Source organism: Sarcophilus harrisii, chromosome 2 (genome assembly GCF_902635505.1).
Source record: "Sarcophilus harrisii chromosome 2, mSarHar1.11, whole genome shotgun sequence".
Taxonomy (NCBI): Eukaryota; Metazoa; Chordata; class Mammalia; order Dasyuromorphia; family Dasyuridae; genus Sarcophilus; species Sarcophilus harrisii.
In genome coordinates this window covers 415,614,827-415,632,362 of record NC_045427.1, presented here as the reverse complement: position 1 = coordinate 415,632,362, position 17,536 = coordinate 415,614,827, and the positions used below count along the sequence as shown (strand labels likewise).

At 37.6% G+C, this 17,536-nt stretch overlaps 1 protein-coding gene across 2 annotated transcripts in view; it reads right to left on the bottom strand.

Moving 5' to 3' along the window:
* Positions 1–3,507: 3,507 nt before the first annotated feature.
* HRH2 (histamine receptor H2) overlaps positions 3,508–17,536 on the bottom strand; it is a 49,030-nt gene continuing 35,001 nt past the window's right edge. The window contains exons 3-4 of one of the 2 annotated variants that reach the window (XR_004232174.1): positions 8,207–8,336; positions 3,508–6,507 (exon numbers count right to left, since the gene is read on the bottom strand). Coding sequence is in view for 1 of the 2 variants with exons in the window: in XM_031953715.1 (XP_031809575.1) it covers positions 6,444–6,507 (64 nt within the window). In the remaining variant the exon portion in view is untranslated. The remainder of the gene's footprint in view (positions 6,508–8,206; positions 8,337–17,536) is intronic. The other variant, XM_031953715.1, reaches the window with a different exon arrangement.

Genomic DNA, 17,536 nt, shown 5'->3' with positions numbered 1-17,536 from the left:
CCCAACTTTAAATTTATCCCAAGATGTTGAAGGATGAAACTTATTCGGAAGATATATGAAACCAATTCTGTGCAGGAGGCTCTGGTACTTGTGCTGTTAGGCTTAATGTTGGAAGGGGTTCCAACCTAAGGGCTTATATGAGGCCTTTGCAAAATCTTTGATGTGTTTCAGTTTCAATAAAATGAGGAAACTAGAATAGCTGTTTTGAAAAGTTCCTTCTAGTTCTAAATATTATGATCTTAAACTTGCTTCCCATAGTGGTAGTAGGGAATGTCTGGGTTTCTTTTTCAAAGGTGGGGTCAGGGAAGATAAACCCAGGTAAGGATTTCTTTTTGACATCTAAAAGGAAAAAGGACTTATCTGTGAATGTTACATAGAGGTCAGGACGGAATGGGGCAAGGACACAGAGGCCTGAGAGACTAATATCATTACTTCTCTTGGGTCATTCCAGGGCATTGGGAAATTGCAAAGGTGATGACTGACTTTGATGGAACTATTGCTATCCCAATGGATTACTCTATCTTTTCGACTCTGGATTTAGTACTAGAATGGCCTCAAGGGATCATTTATTTTACCCCCCCTCCCACTCATTTTATTTTGAGTAAATAGGTAGAAAAGTTGTGAGGATCAAATGAGCTAACTTGTGAAACACTTTGAAAATCTTAAAGCTCTAAGTAATGCTAACTATTATTATTTTAAAATGCCTTATTGATCTTTTTTTCTTACATTGTTGTTACTTCCCAATGATTGATTCATTCTCTCTTCTCCCCTGCCAACAAAATTTTCCCTTATAACAAATAAGTACAGGTAGGCAAAACAAATCAATAATTTAACTATATCTAAAATTGTATGCCTCTTTCTATATCTTTATCACCTCTCTGCCAAGAAGCAGGGGGCATACTTCACTATTGTTTCTCTGAAGTCATGGTAGGATATGGTATTAATCAGAGTTCTGAAATCTTTTAGACTACTTTCCTATTTATTATCATGGTCAACATATGCATTGTTTTTCTGGTTTTGCTCATTTTGTTCTGTGTGAGCTCATCTAGTCTTCGCAAGTTTTTCTGAATTTTTCATATATGTAATTTCTTATGGTTCAATAATACACCATTATAGTCACATATACCAATTTTTGTTCAGCCATTTGACAGTTTGTGAGTACTTACTTTCCTTTTTTTCTCCTATAATTTTTTTTTTAAATTTTAGATCTTTTTTTCTGTCTCAGGTAACTTTGAAATGTATGCTTATTAGTGGTATCCTAGAGTCAAGAGTCTATCTCATTTTATAAAAAGGGAAAATAAATCCTAAAAGAAAGGAACTTCTTGCCAGACCTAGAATATGTAAAATATTGTAGAAATACAGGAAATACAAATAACTACAAAATTTAGGTCCAAATTAAACATAAGAAAATAGATTTGTTGTAATTATTTTTAAACACATTTCTTAAATGTTATCTAAAAATGCTTTCAGAAAATAAATGCTAACAAATCCTGTTAGTTTTTTTTCCCCCCTGGCATGTTTAAAATAAAAAGGAAGTAAAATAAGAAAAAAAAAAAGACTGAAGTAGAGTCCTTGATTAAATATATTAACTTATTTGAGCCATCTTCTAAGCTATGTGTTGCAAGTAATTATTCCCATATTATTGATAAGTAATCTAAGGTTTAGAGAAAAGAATCAACTATGTGTTGTAATCCAGATTTCCTGAATATGTAATTTTGTGCCTTTTTAATGGCATCACTTATCTTGATGAAAAAAATCTGCCCTGGAGCTAAATAGGAAGGTCTGTAGGGCCTATATGAGGAACATTATCTAAGACCCTACAGTGTGTTGGTTGTAATGCTTTTGTGTGACTTTGTGTAAAATTAGTACCTAGTTTTTTTTTCCCTAATTACCAAGAGCCAGAAGGAGTTGTTGGGAGGGGCCACAAAAAGGAGACCTTGGTTTTGAAACTCAGATCTCCCTTGGGGAGACAATTTTCAGGAAGTGAGATTGTTTGGGTAGAGCTGACCTCTCTCTGTATGAAGGGATCTCTGTCTGTGTGTGTGTTTGGTGGGGGGAGACCGCTATTTTTATGAGGGAAAGCTTTTCTTTGAGCAAGGGGCCGGTGCTATGTTAAGGTGAATATTATCTGCATTTAATACCTTCCAAATACACAGACCTGGCTGATTCTCCCAGTCACTAAATAGAACAGAGTCTGTAGTGAGAGAATAGAGATTTCTTGAGTAGGGACATGTGAAGGAAAAATCTAGCCTTAGAATCTGTCAGAGCTGGAAGGGACCCTAGAGAATATTTTACAATCATTGAAAGCAGAGAAGGGAAGTGAAAATTCAAAGTCATAGAGCTTTAAGCTCAAAATTTCCAAATTCAGAAAGGAGTGCAGCAAACTTTGCCTGGGTATGTCATGGTATGGGTGTGCCCGTGTTGTCAAATCCATGCCCCAGTCCAAGCAGAGTCACTTCCTTGGCATTCTTTGTGTCCATGAGTGTTTGTATTGTTGGGGGGAGGTGATGGGGACTTGTGGGAATTTTTCCGCTCCCTCAGTCTCACTTCCTCATCCTTGTAGTATTCTGCATGGTCTACCTCAATTGTAGAAAGTTCTCTTTCTTCTGCTTTCTTTCTCAGTCATGTGGTAAGGAATAAATGGGCAGGCCTCTACTTAGGTTACCCTTACCTGCATCCCTCTCCCAACCACATTTTGGAAGCACATGGATGGGTGTGAAAGTTACTGTTTAAATGGGCAGTTAGTTTCTGAGTAAGACTTCGAGTTTGTGGTATTCCTGTTTTAGTTAGGCACTAATCTGGTTTGGCACAATTTCCAGGGAGATAACAGGAATAAACTAATGCCTTATCTTCCAGTTGTCTGATGGCTGTGGAAGTATCTCTGTTTATGGATAGTGCCATATTAAGCTGCAATAACAGAAACCTAGCACTCAGAGGAAAGGATGTTAGATACCTACTGTCCTTTGCCCTTATTGATAACAAAAGGAGTAATGTTTCCAGGTTGGGGTATGACATTTTAAGAAGGATGTTGACAAATTGGGACATTCACAGATGGATGACCTCAGTAATGAGTGGACTAGAAACCAAATCAAGTGAGGATCAAATGGATGAAGTAAAGGTATTTATTCTGGAAAAGAGAAGACTTTAAAGAGGATGTGACAGTGGTCTTCCAATGTCTGAAGGGCTGCTTTGTAGAAAGATCAGTTCAGGTTAATAAGAAAATAGAAGTAGGAAGAGCTCCTGAGATGCAGATTTCAACTTGATACAAGGAAGGATCTTATAATAATCAGAACTATCTAGCAATGGACAGAATGAGCTTCATGTTATTTGAAGTACTCAAGTGAAGCCTGCATGAACACTTAATGGAGATGTAGACAGAATTCAGTATTAATGTAAGAATTGGACTAGATAGCCTCAAAGATATCTTTTGCTGCAAAGATTCTATGATTCTCTAGGCATAAATAACTTGAGAAAAATACAGAATGCATATTTTCATGCCCTGCTTGCTGTTTTCTACAAAAATAAACTCTTTATTAAAATAACAACATAAGTTAGTTAATTACTCATGATACAAGGTGGGCTCAACATTGAGACACAACAAGAAACACGATTTCAAAGAAGCACAAACACAAGCTCATGTTGTCACCTTCTCTTTCACTTTAAGCTCATTTTAATCACTGGCCTCATTTCTCATACTTGGTCAAACTTTCACTTTTGTCTTTAGCTTTGCTCCTTTTCAGCTTTCTAATGGTGTCTATGTGGTTTGCAGACTGCTTTGGCATCCAAAGCCCGTATTTTATCTACCTTGGTTACTTTGAGACTTTTAGGGCTTTGGATCTGGGCATTCATTCATTCCTCAGATTTTTTAAAAGTGTCATCTTTAAAACATAATTGGTGCCTAGAAGTCTCTTTTAGTAATAGATGAAAAAAAATGGAATCTTTTTCTATCTCCTTAAGTTCAAATAGACCTAAGTAATACTGACCCTTGATAGATTTCAATAATATTAATTCAACAAACATTTATCAAGCACCTACTGTGTGCAGAGTCTTGTGTTTGTTGCTTGAGAAGATTTAAAGTTTATGAAAGGTGTGGTTCCTGTTCTCAAGGAACTCTTAGGAGATAAGATACCGATACACATAGGTATAATACACAAGAATACATGCATCAGAGAAGTGCAAACCAAGTGCTCTGTGAGGTTGTCAGAGGAAAGGTCATTAGTGTCAGGTTTCCTGGAGGTGGTCTCAATGCTCTCTGGCTCAGAAGACCTTCTTCATTTCTGTTTTTTTTTCCATGGAATGTTAGTCCTGAGAGGGTTCTTAATGGAGTCCAGCCTCCTTAATTTTAAAGAAGAGGAAACTGAGACCAGGAGAAGGGAAGAGACCTTAGAATATCTAGGTCAATACCTCTCTCCATCCCTTCCTGCCTTTTACAGATGTGGGAGATGAGGTTCCAGGAAGAAAGACTATAAATCATGGATCAAGTTAGCTTCAGTGTCCTGGTTGGAGCCTGGGAATTTCATGTCTCCTAGGTCAGTGCTCTTCTCAAAGATGATCTGTTTTCTTAATCATTCTTGGCCTGCCATATTTGCAGATTTTTCTGTTCTCATCAGGCAAGTTTTCCATTTTTTTTTTAAAGTGCCTTTTCTCAGAAGTTTCATTAATTCTGTCAATTGGGTGAGTGAGGAAAGTTGAAGGGACTAGGAGAGAGGAAACAAAGGAGAATTTTTGAGCACATGGCCCATTTGATGCACAGCTTGCTCAGTCTTCAGTTTTAATCAGTGTTTGGAAACTGAATCCACATTTCCTGTGGGACTTCTCCTTATAAAAACACTTTCCATCAGAGCCTCCCTTGTCCTTCCCCTTTATTTTAGAAAAGTTTTCTTATAAAATTCAGCACATGTGAAAGACTGTTGTTGGTAGTGGTGGTGGTGGTGGTGGTAGTGTGTGTGTATATGTGTTACTTGGAGAGGAAGAGAATCTTCCCTTTGCAGAAGTTAAAAACTGCAAGAGTTTAAGGAGGATCTATAAGAATATAAAGGAGACTTGGGTAGTGTTAGTCCCTTAGCGCCATGTTTTCAACTCACTTTCTAGACTCTGAGTTCCTCAATCTACCATTTCTTATCTATTCCCTTCATGTTTCATTTTATATTCTCCTTATTTCCTTTCCCCCTGCTTCTCCTTGCCTTCATATTACTTATAACTTTTACTCTGTTTTATTTCCCCATGCCTAAACTCCCTTGTCATATCTCAGATGCTCTTCATTCCTGAACTGTTACACCTCCTCCCAATCTTCCCTCTCACACCTTCCTTCTTGTGTTCCCTTCCTTCTCCACTTCTAAGCCTGCTACTTCATTTTTTCAAAAGTAGAGTGTTTGGCATCGTTCCTGGCACACAGAACACACCACATAAGTGCTTATTTCCCTTCTTTCCCCTCACATCCCTCACTTCATATCCTCTTCTCATACTCCTTTTGACCCTCTTACCTTCTGTCAGTCTCCTTACCTTACCCACTTTCTCCCTGAGACTGTGCTCAGTCTATTGAACATTTCTGAATTCACAATTCTCAGTGTGTATGTGTGTGTGTGTGTATGTGTGTGTGTGTGTGTGTGTGTGTGTCTTTCAGGATCAAAAGCTCCTTAGAGGACCCTTCTTGGTTGGACTATTATAAGGTGGGATCTCCTCAGCCTAAATGAGATAAAAGGAGGTGTGACTTCTTTGCTTTAAGCTGTGGTTGGATATGAGGTGAGCTGGGCCATAGATTTCAGTGGGGAGGATAAGGGAAGGTATTTCAGTGACCTACAGGTGCCTCTGTAGCTCTAATCCTGGCTGAATGAAGATTAAAGGAACATTTTTTTTTTTTTTTTTTTTTTTTTTTTTTTTTTTTTTTTTTGCTTCCTTCTCTTGGGATCTTAATTTCCCAAATGATTGACAAGGTTTTTAATGAGTGAATTCTTTCTCTGTCTCAGCCAGGAGTCACATATGCACAAGTGTGCACGCACTTATGTTTGGAGACTTATTTCTCAATAAGGGGAGACTCATAAACAGTTTTCTGACATCCAGGAATTTAAATTCATGTTCTTTGATCTCATAGTTTGAAAACTCCTGAATTATTTTTCTCCCAGACTGACATATGGCCTTGTCTTGAATATTTCCTGATCAGATCATAGGAAATAAAAGTCAACAATGAAGAGGAAAATAATGTACTCAATGAATTGAGAGTAGCAAGATGGCCTTATGGACCTGGGGATGGTGTCCTTAGTAACCTGGCTGATTTTGGGAATGCTGCCCTCGTTGGCAGGGATGGTTTCCAACATGTCTTGGTTAATGATGTCCTCAGTGGTCTGAGAAGTGATGTCCTGAGTGATCTGGGTTGGTGGTGTTCTCAGTGTGTCAGAAAATCCTCCCTCAGATTCCTCCACTTGCTTCCTGAGGAACTTCAAGTCTCACACATTTTTCCAGCAGGTGAGGATGATTCTAGAGTTGGAAGTATAGGCCAGAAAAGGCTTCCTGAAGGAGGGATAATAAGCACAGTGATCAGTGTGGCAATGCACATCTCAGGAATGTCCAATTCCTGTCTGTCAGGGTGTCATCATTTTCTACCCCCACCCTCATCCATCCCAGGGTTATTTCTACCAATATTCCTAATTCTGTCCCCTGGGGCCAAATAGAACAAATATAAGCCTTCTCTTCCACTGGACAGCTCTTCAGATATATTAAGAAAGTGATTTTTTCTTTCCTCTCCATGTTTTCTTTTTTCTAGGGAAAACACTTTCAGTTTCTTTGACCAAATCATCTCTAGAAAGGTCTATGCCCCTCCCACACTCTACTTTTCTTCCTCTGAACCAGTTTCAGATTGTGATTATTCTTACTAAAATGGGTACTTAATTCTATGTGACAGTACTTTTTATTCTCTGCTTAGCAATCAGGAGGATCCTTAATGAGCTGTGAGTGATCCTGGGTTTGCAAAATGAGCTTAATTCAGAGTATCTCAGGAACAATAGAAAATGGTGAGTGGAACACTAGGTTGAGATTCTAGTAAGCAGGGGAGACACAATTCTCTTTGAGAACTTTGAGATTATTGAACATCATATAATGGGCTTCCTAGGATCTTGTGAAAGACAATTTATATCCGGACAATTCTGATTGAAGGTCAGGCCTTTTATTTACCCAGTTAAAGATCTTACTTTGGATGATATATTGGAAAGGATGTTGAATCTAGAGTCAAAAGTTTATCTGGAGCCAAACTTTAAATCTGGATTCTGCCACTGTGGATAAATCACTAAAACTCTTTGGGCCTTAGTTTCCTCCTCTATAACATAAGACTAGACTTGATCAGCTATAGTCCCTTCCTAACAATTAGAGCTGTCCAATAGAAAACTCATTAGCTTTTTGAAGAAGTGAGAGGCTTATAGCTTTCTCCTTAAAGTTGGAGGTCTTCTAGGAGAGGGCTGGGACACTAGAGGGGATTCTGGTTCAGCGGTGAGAAAGATTTGATGAACCCATGGTCTGTTCCAACTCTAGAAATCTGTGACTCCGTGGTTCTGAATTATTGATATGTAAAATGGGGATGGTGACTGGAGAATGTTGGTGGCAAAATACTTTGCCAACCTTAAAGATCTTTAAAAATGGAAAGCGCTTTTTCAACTTTTTTTAAAGAACAAATCCAAGATCAAACAAGCTCTGCTTACTGACAAAATAGTTCCTTGAAATCATTCTAAAAGGCTAAGCAACCTTGGGTGGGATAGAGTACCAGAGTACTACTGAGTATAGGGGAATGGGGAGGTTCCACATAGATCAGCGTGATCTATATGGTCAAGTTAGTGAAAGGAACGGGGACCCCTTGGTCACTATGCTTTAATGCAAGGTAGGCCTGGGGAGAGTGTGGTTGGTTCAATGCAGTCATTTTCTACACTTGGCTCTATGACTCACATTCTACATTCTTTGGAGGGTGAGGGGGTAGGATCACCTCTGCTTGTAAAGGTTTTTGAGTAAGGGAGTCACCATGCCAAACAGAAAAGTACATTCCCATTTCATATGACAATCTAGTAAATGCTTCAGTCACAGAATGTTAGAACTGGAAAGGACTCAGATGTAGTTTAGGTTCTTCCTTTTATAGATGAGTAAACTGAAGCCCAAAGAGGTGAGAGATGACTATCTTTACTCTTTTCTAGACTCTCATGCATTTGTAATTTCTTCCAATACTCACCAAAGAGCCCTGCTTCTGCCTTTCCTGTTTCCAGTTGTAAGTGTAAGCATGGCCTTAACTTCAATCGAAATAGGAAAGGACTGGGATTTTCTACAACCGGAATCATGGGGACTTAGGAAACTGTCCAGAGCTAGAAAAAGTTAAATGACAGATAAAAAAATTAAATTGATCAGGGATTCCTTGCATAACTTGAATTTCAAAGACTTTTCACCCAAACCGTAATGGACAATTTGAAAAAAAAAATGAGTGATTTCCTATTGTTTAAGGAACACATTCTAACTCTTTTGCTGACATTTGAAATTCTCTGTAACCTTGAACCAGTATCCTTTGCTATCATTACCTCATACCATTCACCTCCACACACTCTAACAAGTATAATCTAGCTTATTTCTCTCCCTTCTCTGAATGTGCATTGTATCTTTAAAACCGTTGCTCAGGCTATTAGCAATGCCTAAATGATATAATGGAGAGAACAGTGGAGCTGAAATTGGGAAGACCTGAGTTTGAATTCTGCCTCAGATATTAGCTGAATGACATTAAGAAAGTCATTTAGCTTCTTACAAATCTTATCTCTCAAATGGAGATATCACCAAACACAGGGTTATTGAAGATCAAATGAGATAATATCTGTAAACATGACTTGCAAAGCTTTAATGTGCTTTTATAAATAATATAAATATGTATCAGTATAAATGTGGCTTATATAAATAAATGTAAGATATTATTATTATTGAATACTCCCTATTCTCACTTTATGAGCATCTAGACAATGCAGTAGACAAGAGTATCAGGAAGATTCATCTTCTTGACTTCAAAACTGATCTCAGAGATTTACTAGCTGGTGAATTTGGGAAAGTCACTTTATTTCAAATACTTAGCATAATGCTTGGTACATAGTAAACACTATATAAAGTTAGCTATGATTGTTAGAAGCACCTAGGTGGTACAATAGATAGCATATTGGGCTTGAGGTCAGAAGACTTCAGTTCAAATCCTAGCTCAGACATTTATATATGATCCTGGGCAAAATTCCTAATTTCTGTTTGTTTCAGTTTCCTCATCTATAAAATGGGGATGATATGATAATAGCACCTACCTTCTAGGGTTATTATGACTAACAAATGAGGTAATAATTGTAAGATGCTCAGCACATTGCCTGGCGCATAATAAGCGCTATGTAAATCTTAACTATTATTATTATTTTTATCTAGTTCTAACCTTTAATATTATAGACAAAGAAACAGAAGCTTAGAAAAGCTGTGTCTTGTCCAAGCATAAATGGAATTGGAATTCTTCTCTTCTGATTAAAATCCAAATTTATTCTTTTTTTTTCCATTTTGCCACAATTTTGTTGAATTGAACATATGATGTCATGGGTCAGAAATCATGGTTTTATGCCAGGTAGATATGAAGGAGGAAGTCAAAACTAAGCAGTTCAAAAGGGAACTGTCCATCTCCTAGCTTGATCAGTCTTAGGATGGGAAGCAGGGAGAATGGGGTAGGTCAAGATCCAGATTTTTAAAAAGAGGCTGATGGAAAGCAAAGAAGGAATCTGGACTATACTCAAGATTGTGTTGCGAGGATATCAATTTCAGCACTTTTTTTCCCATGGAAGCCACGCTCTAAATACCTTAACATATGAAGTGGAAAGAGATCTTATCTTGGAGTAACTGGTCTAAGTTTGAATCCCAATTCTGAAATTTTCAAGCTATGCAATGTTGGGAAAGTAACTTCCTCCTTGTGAGCCTCATTTGCTTACCTATAAAAGGGCAGTAGATATAGTAGGAAAGCTGTTGTCTTCTTCAGCAACATATCCAGGGAATGGTTGAGGATATCAGGTTTAATATTTGCTAAACTTTCAACAATGCAGCTATCCAAGTACTACTAGCTGATGCACCTGTGCATATGTAATGCCACTAGAAAGCAACTAGAAATCAGTGTTAAAAACACGTATAAGTCTTTGTCAAGAAAGTCTTAGGAGTACAGGTAGTGTTTTCATTGCTGTTTTCAAAGAAAGGCAAAACCTTCAGAAAAGAGGCAGCTTTGAGAAGTGAACAGTTGGAGATGATGATTGAGAAAAGGATTTGGGTTTATAGATCACAAAAATAATGGAAAAATGGATTTGTGTCTAGGGATAGAATACATCTAAAAAATACTGTAAAATATATGTACTTCGAGTCTGGCAAATCTAATCCAAAGATTATTAAACTGAATAGGAAGTAAGATGGAAAAACACTATGCACATTTATGCATGTATAAACACACACACACACACACACACACACACACACACACACACACCTACCAAGATAAATGACAGAAATGTAACCATATATAGGAAGGATAATAGTAATAGAGTTGCTCAGAAAATCTCAAGGAAAAAGAGTGACCAATATAATTCATGACATCATCCTGAAAGCACCGAATAATATAAATCCTAATATAAAGAGGTCAAATATGTCCTCATAGATATCACTGGGACATGGTGGAGTGGGAGCCATGAGGAGAACATGGTTTTGGAAGAATAAGAATTATTGAAAGGCTTAAAGAAATTTTACAGAAGCAAGACAGCTTAAAAAGCTATGTGTTGGATTTATTATATACTTAAAAAAAGCAAGGTCCATATAAAAGAGAACTGAAATTTGTTTCATGTACTATTTGTTTCTTTTCTATAATGTATATGGAAATACCCATTTTATGTGGTGTTTAAACTTAAAAGTTCAAAAGAATAAAAGAATATATTTTCTCAAAAATAATAGGATAGGTAAAAGAGATTAGGCAGTAGAATAGCATTGTATAATAAGTTTTCCTCATGTGAAAGAACCAGAGTGGGAAATGTGAAGAGCATTTCAGTGAAGAACAAAGGGCATCAGAAATGAATATGATATTGTTGGGCTTTGCTTTAGACCATCTGGACAGAAGGAGAAAGTGGATGAGGAGTTCAAGAAAAGGATGCCAGATCTTTATAGGCTAGAACACTGAGTTGAATCTAATAAGATGAAAAAGGTTTGCCTTAATAAAATCTCTTTGCAGATGGGTTATGTGATGAATACAATTTTGGGCCTGGAATCAGGAAAACTTCTTTGTGAGTTCAAATTTGGGAAATGAGAGAAATGATACTCTTGTGTCTTGTACTCTTGTCAGCCTTTTTTTTTTTCCTGTACTGAGTTCCATTCTTTTGTCTATTATATTTTGCAAAGGATATTGATAACTTGGAGAGTGCTCAGAGGAGGACTGTCAGGATGGTGCAGGTCCTTAAGAGCATGCTTTGTCAGGGTCACTTGAGGGAACTAGGATGTTTGGTCTAGAAAAGAGACTTGGGGGAGGGTGACATGATAGTTGTCTTCAAGCATTTTAAGGTTTGTCCTGTGGAAGGGAGATTAGACTTATCTTATCTTCAAGAAGGCAGAACTAGGGGCAATGGGTGATGTTGAAGAGAGACATTTAATCAATTATTTTTCAGTCATGACTTATTCTTTATGGGTTTTTCTTGGCAGAGATACAGAAGTAGTTTGCCATTTCCTTCTCCATCTCCTTTTACAAAAGAGGAAACTGAGACAAACAAGGTTCAGAGACTGATTCAGGATCATACAACTTGCAAAGTTCTGAGGCTAGATTTGAAATCAGGAAGATGAGTTTTTCTGACTCCAGGCCCAACACTCTATGCACTACGATACCACCTAGGTGCCATGAAGGGAGACATATTTAGCCTAAAAGTAAAGAAAAATGTCTAAATAAATAGAACTACTTAGAAGTGGAATGAACAGCTTTTATTAATATTATTCATTCTGGTCCTTCTTTGAAGCCTTATTGTGACCTTGGGATTATCTTGAATTTGAAAGAGCTCTGCTAACATAAAATAAAAGCTGGCAGATCTGACCAGGCTTGAAAGACTTTCAATATGGGTTTAATGATGTATAGCTATAAGCCAATGACTACTTAGATAAGCATGGAGTCTTTGTCATTGAAGAGAGGTCCCTTAAGTTTTTCAGTCTAAAATCTGGGGACCTCATCAAATGAGGAATGGAGAATATACAGCATCTGCATTAGTTATGAGGTCACTCACAATGATGAAATCAAAAATCCTCAGTATATTAAAATTATATTTATTCTGCTGACTTCCCAGGCTTGTTGACCTAGCGGAGGCTTTGCTCCCTATACTGCATTGACTCCTATGAGTATAATTGAATTATAGATGCAGAGGAGCTCACATCATGTTTTTTATTTCCAAAAGAGGATGCCAGATGGAAAATCCAGGACAACCTGGATTCAACCATATTCAGAGCATAGGGCCAGCCAGCTTGGGCAAGGGCACTGAGCTGAGGATGAGGCAAAATCAAAACCAGCACATGTCGAGGTCAAACAATGGTCCTGGGAAGATCTGCTAGAGAGTCTGGATTCATTGGGGGATAAGTTAGGGATGCTCCCTGGAGGTTGTGGAGAGGGGAGTATTTGTGGGAGTCAGATCAATTCCTCTAGTTTGTGGTTCCTCATGAGTAGATCCTGGTACTCATAAGACTTCCTTTTTCAGTAATATAGAAAGTGATTCTGCAATTATGTGAAGTGAATGGGGCTGGTGAGGAATGGAAGAGCTGGGGAAGATTCTCTTAGAGAAAGATAGCAGTGAGTTCAGTGGTTTTGAGTACAATGAGAGGTTTATCCCTATTCTGAGGAAGAGTTCTTCATCTCTTATCTGTGCTGCCCCCCTAATATCATGGTGATCTTATGGAAATAGCTCTGGAGAGAGAAGCAAGGGATCGGGGGTTCTAGCTTGCTGTTGGCAAGTCTGTTAAGATCTCTGTGCCTCAATTTCCTCCTTTGTAAAATAAGAGTGCTGGTAGTTTTCTAGATGACCTCTGATATTCTTTCCAGTTTCAAATCTATAATCCTATGACTAGATGACTTGCCAGATTCTTGCCAGTTCTAAATGTGTGATATGATGGAAGCCAGTGACTCTAGGTTTCCATATATTATCTTTGTTTTGAGACTATGAATCTGATATAATAGAAAGTTTAACAGCTTTATAGTCAGAAACATGTTTTCAAATTTCACCTCAAATATTTACTACCAGTATGATAAGTCCCTTGCCCTCTCTGATCATCACTTTTCCCAGTTCTCAAGTGAGGGGGTTGGACTGGTTCAGCCCCCTATTCTTCATGGACTTTAATATTTTCGCAGCTTCATTTACCTTTTCATTTACCTTGTGTCTAGTGTGTATATGCTTATTTCTGTCCATGTTTTCTCCCTTATTGAATGTAAACTCTTTAAGGCAAGGACTGTCACACTTTTTATATCTCTAGCAACCAAAACAGTGAAGGGCATACAGCTGGGAAATCAATAAGCATTGAAGTGCTAGAAATACAAATGGAAAAAATGAAACTATTCCTACTTTGAAAGAATTTACTTTAAAAAAAAGCTGCTTGATATGTTTTCTGATCAATGAACTATTTGCATCTTTCAACTCTCCTTTTCTTTACTCTGTGTCCTAATGTCCTTTGTAGCTATAGGCTCCTATGAAAATACATGCTTATATAACTACTTTTAGCTGGTCCTGCATGGTCAGAAGAAAGCTGAAATCACTGATCTGATAAAGTAACACTAATACTGGCTACCCCCTTTTTAATCCCAAGGGCTGCCTGAGCAAGCCCTCTAAGTGGATGGGTGGTAACTCAATTTCTGCTCTCTTGCTGTGCCTTAAGTGCCTGTCTATTTCTCCAGGATAGAGCAGGCTCTCAATGCTTTCTCTTTAATGCACAGAGTGGGTGGGAGGGGGGACAAATTTCCACTACCACCTTCTTCCCTCCTCTAACTCCTCCTGAGTTCTGTATTCTCCTGAGTGCCTGGAGTTGCCGGTGTTCGGTTAAGAAATAAAGTATTCCCAGACAAGGCCAACATTCAAAGTAGAATCCCATCCCAGCCTTGGTTCATCTTGGATCTTCTTTCTTTTAGGGTGAGAATTCTTAAACTTTTTTTTAGTGTGGTAAAACTCTTTGGCAGTCTGGTGAGATTTATGGACCCCTTCTCAGAATAAAGTTTTTAAATGTTCAAAAAATAAAATACATAGCATTATAAAGGTGATTATAATTATAACAAATTATTGTTAACCAAAATATTAACAAGGCCCAAATTTATTGATTCCCTGAAATCTGTCCAAGAACACTTAATGTTAAGAACCCTTGTTCTAAGGTTTCCCTTTCTTGAATCTGGTGGGCTGGTGATCTGTCATATCCTTCCCATAGATTTATATAGAGAAATAGCCTGGCTAGGCTGGAAGTGATAGCAGCTGGAGAGGAGCCAACAGTTGTAGGATATGGGCTATTAGAGTATCATAAGTAAGAGTGGCTGGAGCCACTTCTAACTGGTTATTGAACTAATTTAAAAAAATTCATTCTAAACAGTCACACCTAAAAAATCCCAACAAAACTACAATCAAGGTTTGATTTATTATTTAGACTTGAGAAAGTGTTAGTAATGAAAACTAAATTTAAAAATGCTTCACTTCTTCCAACCACACCATTTTATTGAACATTTACCATGTATTGCTCTATAAACCTTGCTTGAACTCAGCAGGAATTCAATGTAATGAAGTGATCACCAGATTGGGGGCCTTATGATTATAGGCTATCATCATCAACATCTTTAACAACAACAACCTTCCACAGATTTGCAAAGCATTTTAAGGTTTGTAAAGCACTTCTGATTCATTATTTCATTTGAGTCTTGTACCCCCGGGATTGTGGGATTTAAATTTATAAAGATGTAAGTCATTCAATGACCAGGAACGAGGAAGACCAAAGAGATTAAATGATTTGCTCAGATAGGTTATAATCAACAGAGATGAAATTTGCCCCCTGGTACTCTGATTCTACTACTGATTGGTTCAAAATTGAGAAAGGAGCATGAAAAGGGTGTATATTGTTATCTTATTTATTTAACTTATTTTAAGAGTACATCATGCAAAATGCGAGGCTGGATGAATCAACAGTTAGAATTAAGGTTCCTTAGAGAAATAGTATTAATTTTAGATATGTAGATGAAATCACTCTTGATAGCAGAAAGAATTAAGAATCTTCTTGATGAGGGTGAAAGACAAGAGTGTAAAGTTGACTTGAAAATTTACATTAAAAAATGCAAGAAAATGGCATTTGGTTCCATTACTTCCTGGCAAATAGAGGGAGAAGAAATGAAACCAGAGTCAGGTTTTATATTCTTGGGCTCAAAGATCACTGCAGATAGTGACCATAGCATGAAATTAAAAGATGCTTGCCTTTTGGAAGGGAACCTATAACAAATATGGCCTGCACACTAAAAAGCAGAGATATCATATTGATAACAAAGGTCCATGTAATCAAAGCTATGTTTTTTCTAGTAGAAATTTATGGTTGTAAGAGTTGGACTATCAGGAAAGCTGAAGGCTGCAGAATTGATGCTTTAAAGTTGTGATGCTGGTGAAGATTTTTGAGAGTCTTTTGGGCAGCAAGGAGATAAAATCAATCAATACTTAAAGAAATTAACTCTGACTATTCATTGGAAGGACAAATGCTGAAGCTTAAATACCTTGGTCACATAATGAGAAGACAAGACTCATTGGAAAAGATTCTGATCCTGGAAAAGATTGAAAGCAAAAGGATGACAGAGGATGAAATGAATACATAGTGTCATGGAAGTAAGGAACATGAGTTTGGACAGACTTGAAGCGGTAGTGGAGGACAGAAGAACCTGGTATTTTATGGGATCATGAATAGTCAGACATGATTGAATTACTGAACAACACAAGAACCCGTGTGTCCACAGCCACTATAGACTTGCCTTCCTATATCTCATTAGGGAAGAAAATCACTGACCAGTCTGATTGCTCCCTTCCTGCTTTTGTGGCTTTATAGAGCCTTTACCTATTGAAAAATATAATTTTCTCTCTTTTTAAGTTCTTTCCTGGATCCAATTTTCATTGTTGGTCTGACTCTAGCAGAAAAACTGTAAGAAGTCATCTAATCTTAACCTCTCCTTCTGTAGATGGTCCAGGAAGGGCGCAGAGGAAGTTGAGGTCACTCAACAATAGAAGCATAACAAGGATCCAGGTTTCCTGACTCATAGTCCAGAACTTTTTGTTCTATCATTTTGTTCTCACACATGTAAGAATATCAAGTGCTTTCTATTTGCTACCCTTGGAGACTTGAGCTATGAAGCCTCATGTTGAAATTCTCAGGGAACAAAAGTTATATAAATAATGAATCTCTTTATAGAAGGGTGGATTCCTTGATTCTAGGAATGTATAGCTAAGAATGTTTCAGACTTCAGACCAAGGCTATGGGAGGAGCCAGACTTCTTTCTCCCTCTTGCCCTCCCCTCCCTTTTTACCTTCTTTGCCCTTTCAACTAATTGTGATATTCAAAGATCATAAAACTTAGATCTGAAAATAGAAACAGTTGATGACAACTTGCCATCCCATCAATTAAGATATTACAGGGGTTCTCAAACTACGGCCTACTGGCCAGATGCAGCAGCTAAGGACGAGTATCCCCCTTACCCAGGGCTATGAAGTTTCTTTATTTAAAGGCCCACAAAACAAAGTTTTTGTTTTTACTATAGTCCGGTCCCCCAACAGTCTGAGGGACAGTGAACTGGCCCCTATTTAAAAAGTTTGAGAACTCCACTGTACAAAATAAGAAGAGACTCAGTAAAAACTCTTAGGAATGTCAGTCCATGTTGGGAGCTGAAATTTCTTCTGTACATTGGGAAGGGCTAGCTAGCTAATGCAGTGAATAGAGTCTTCGAATCAAAAAGAGCCGAGTTCAAAGTTGACCTCAGACACTTATTAATTGTATGATCTTGGGCAAGACACTTAATCCTGAAGTGGATTTAAGATGAAGAAATCTGTAAAATATCTCAACAACAATAATGGTAAGGAGAATAAGGATAATAAGCAGCTCATTTTCCTGTCATGCGTTAATGCTTTCCTTATATGAGCTCTGGGAAATAGACTCAGCATTATCATCAGATTTTACAGATGAAGAAATAGCTACCGAGAGAGAAGAGAGAGAGAGAGAGAGAAAGAGAGAGAGAGAGAGAGAGCGAGAGAGAGAGAGAGAGAGATATGAAGTGGTTAAACCATGATGACAAAGCAAGTATTGAATTAAAGACCTCTACTGTTCTTAGAGTGTTTTGTCTTAGGGATGCAGAAAATTTCAAGGCTGGTGCTTTTTTCCTGATGGATTATACTTATTCCCCTTTTAAGCCTGGACTATGGGCTTAATAGACACCCAATAAGAGACATCCTAGCTCCTCTTTCTGTGGTGTTTCACGATTTACGTTATGTAAATGTTTGTTGAT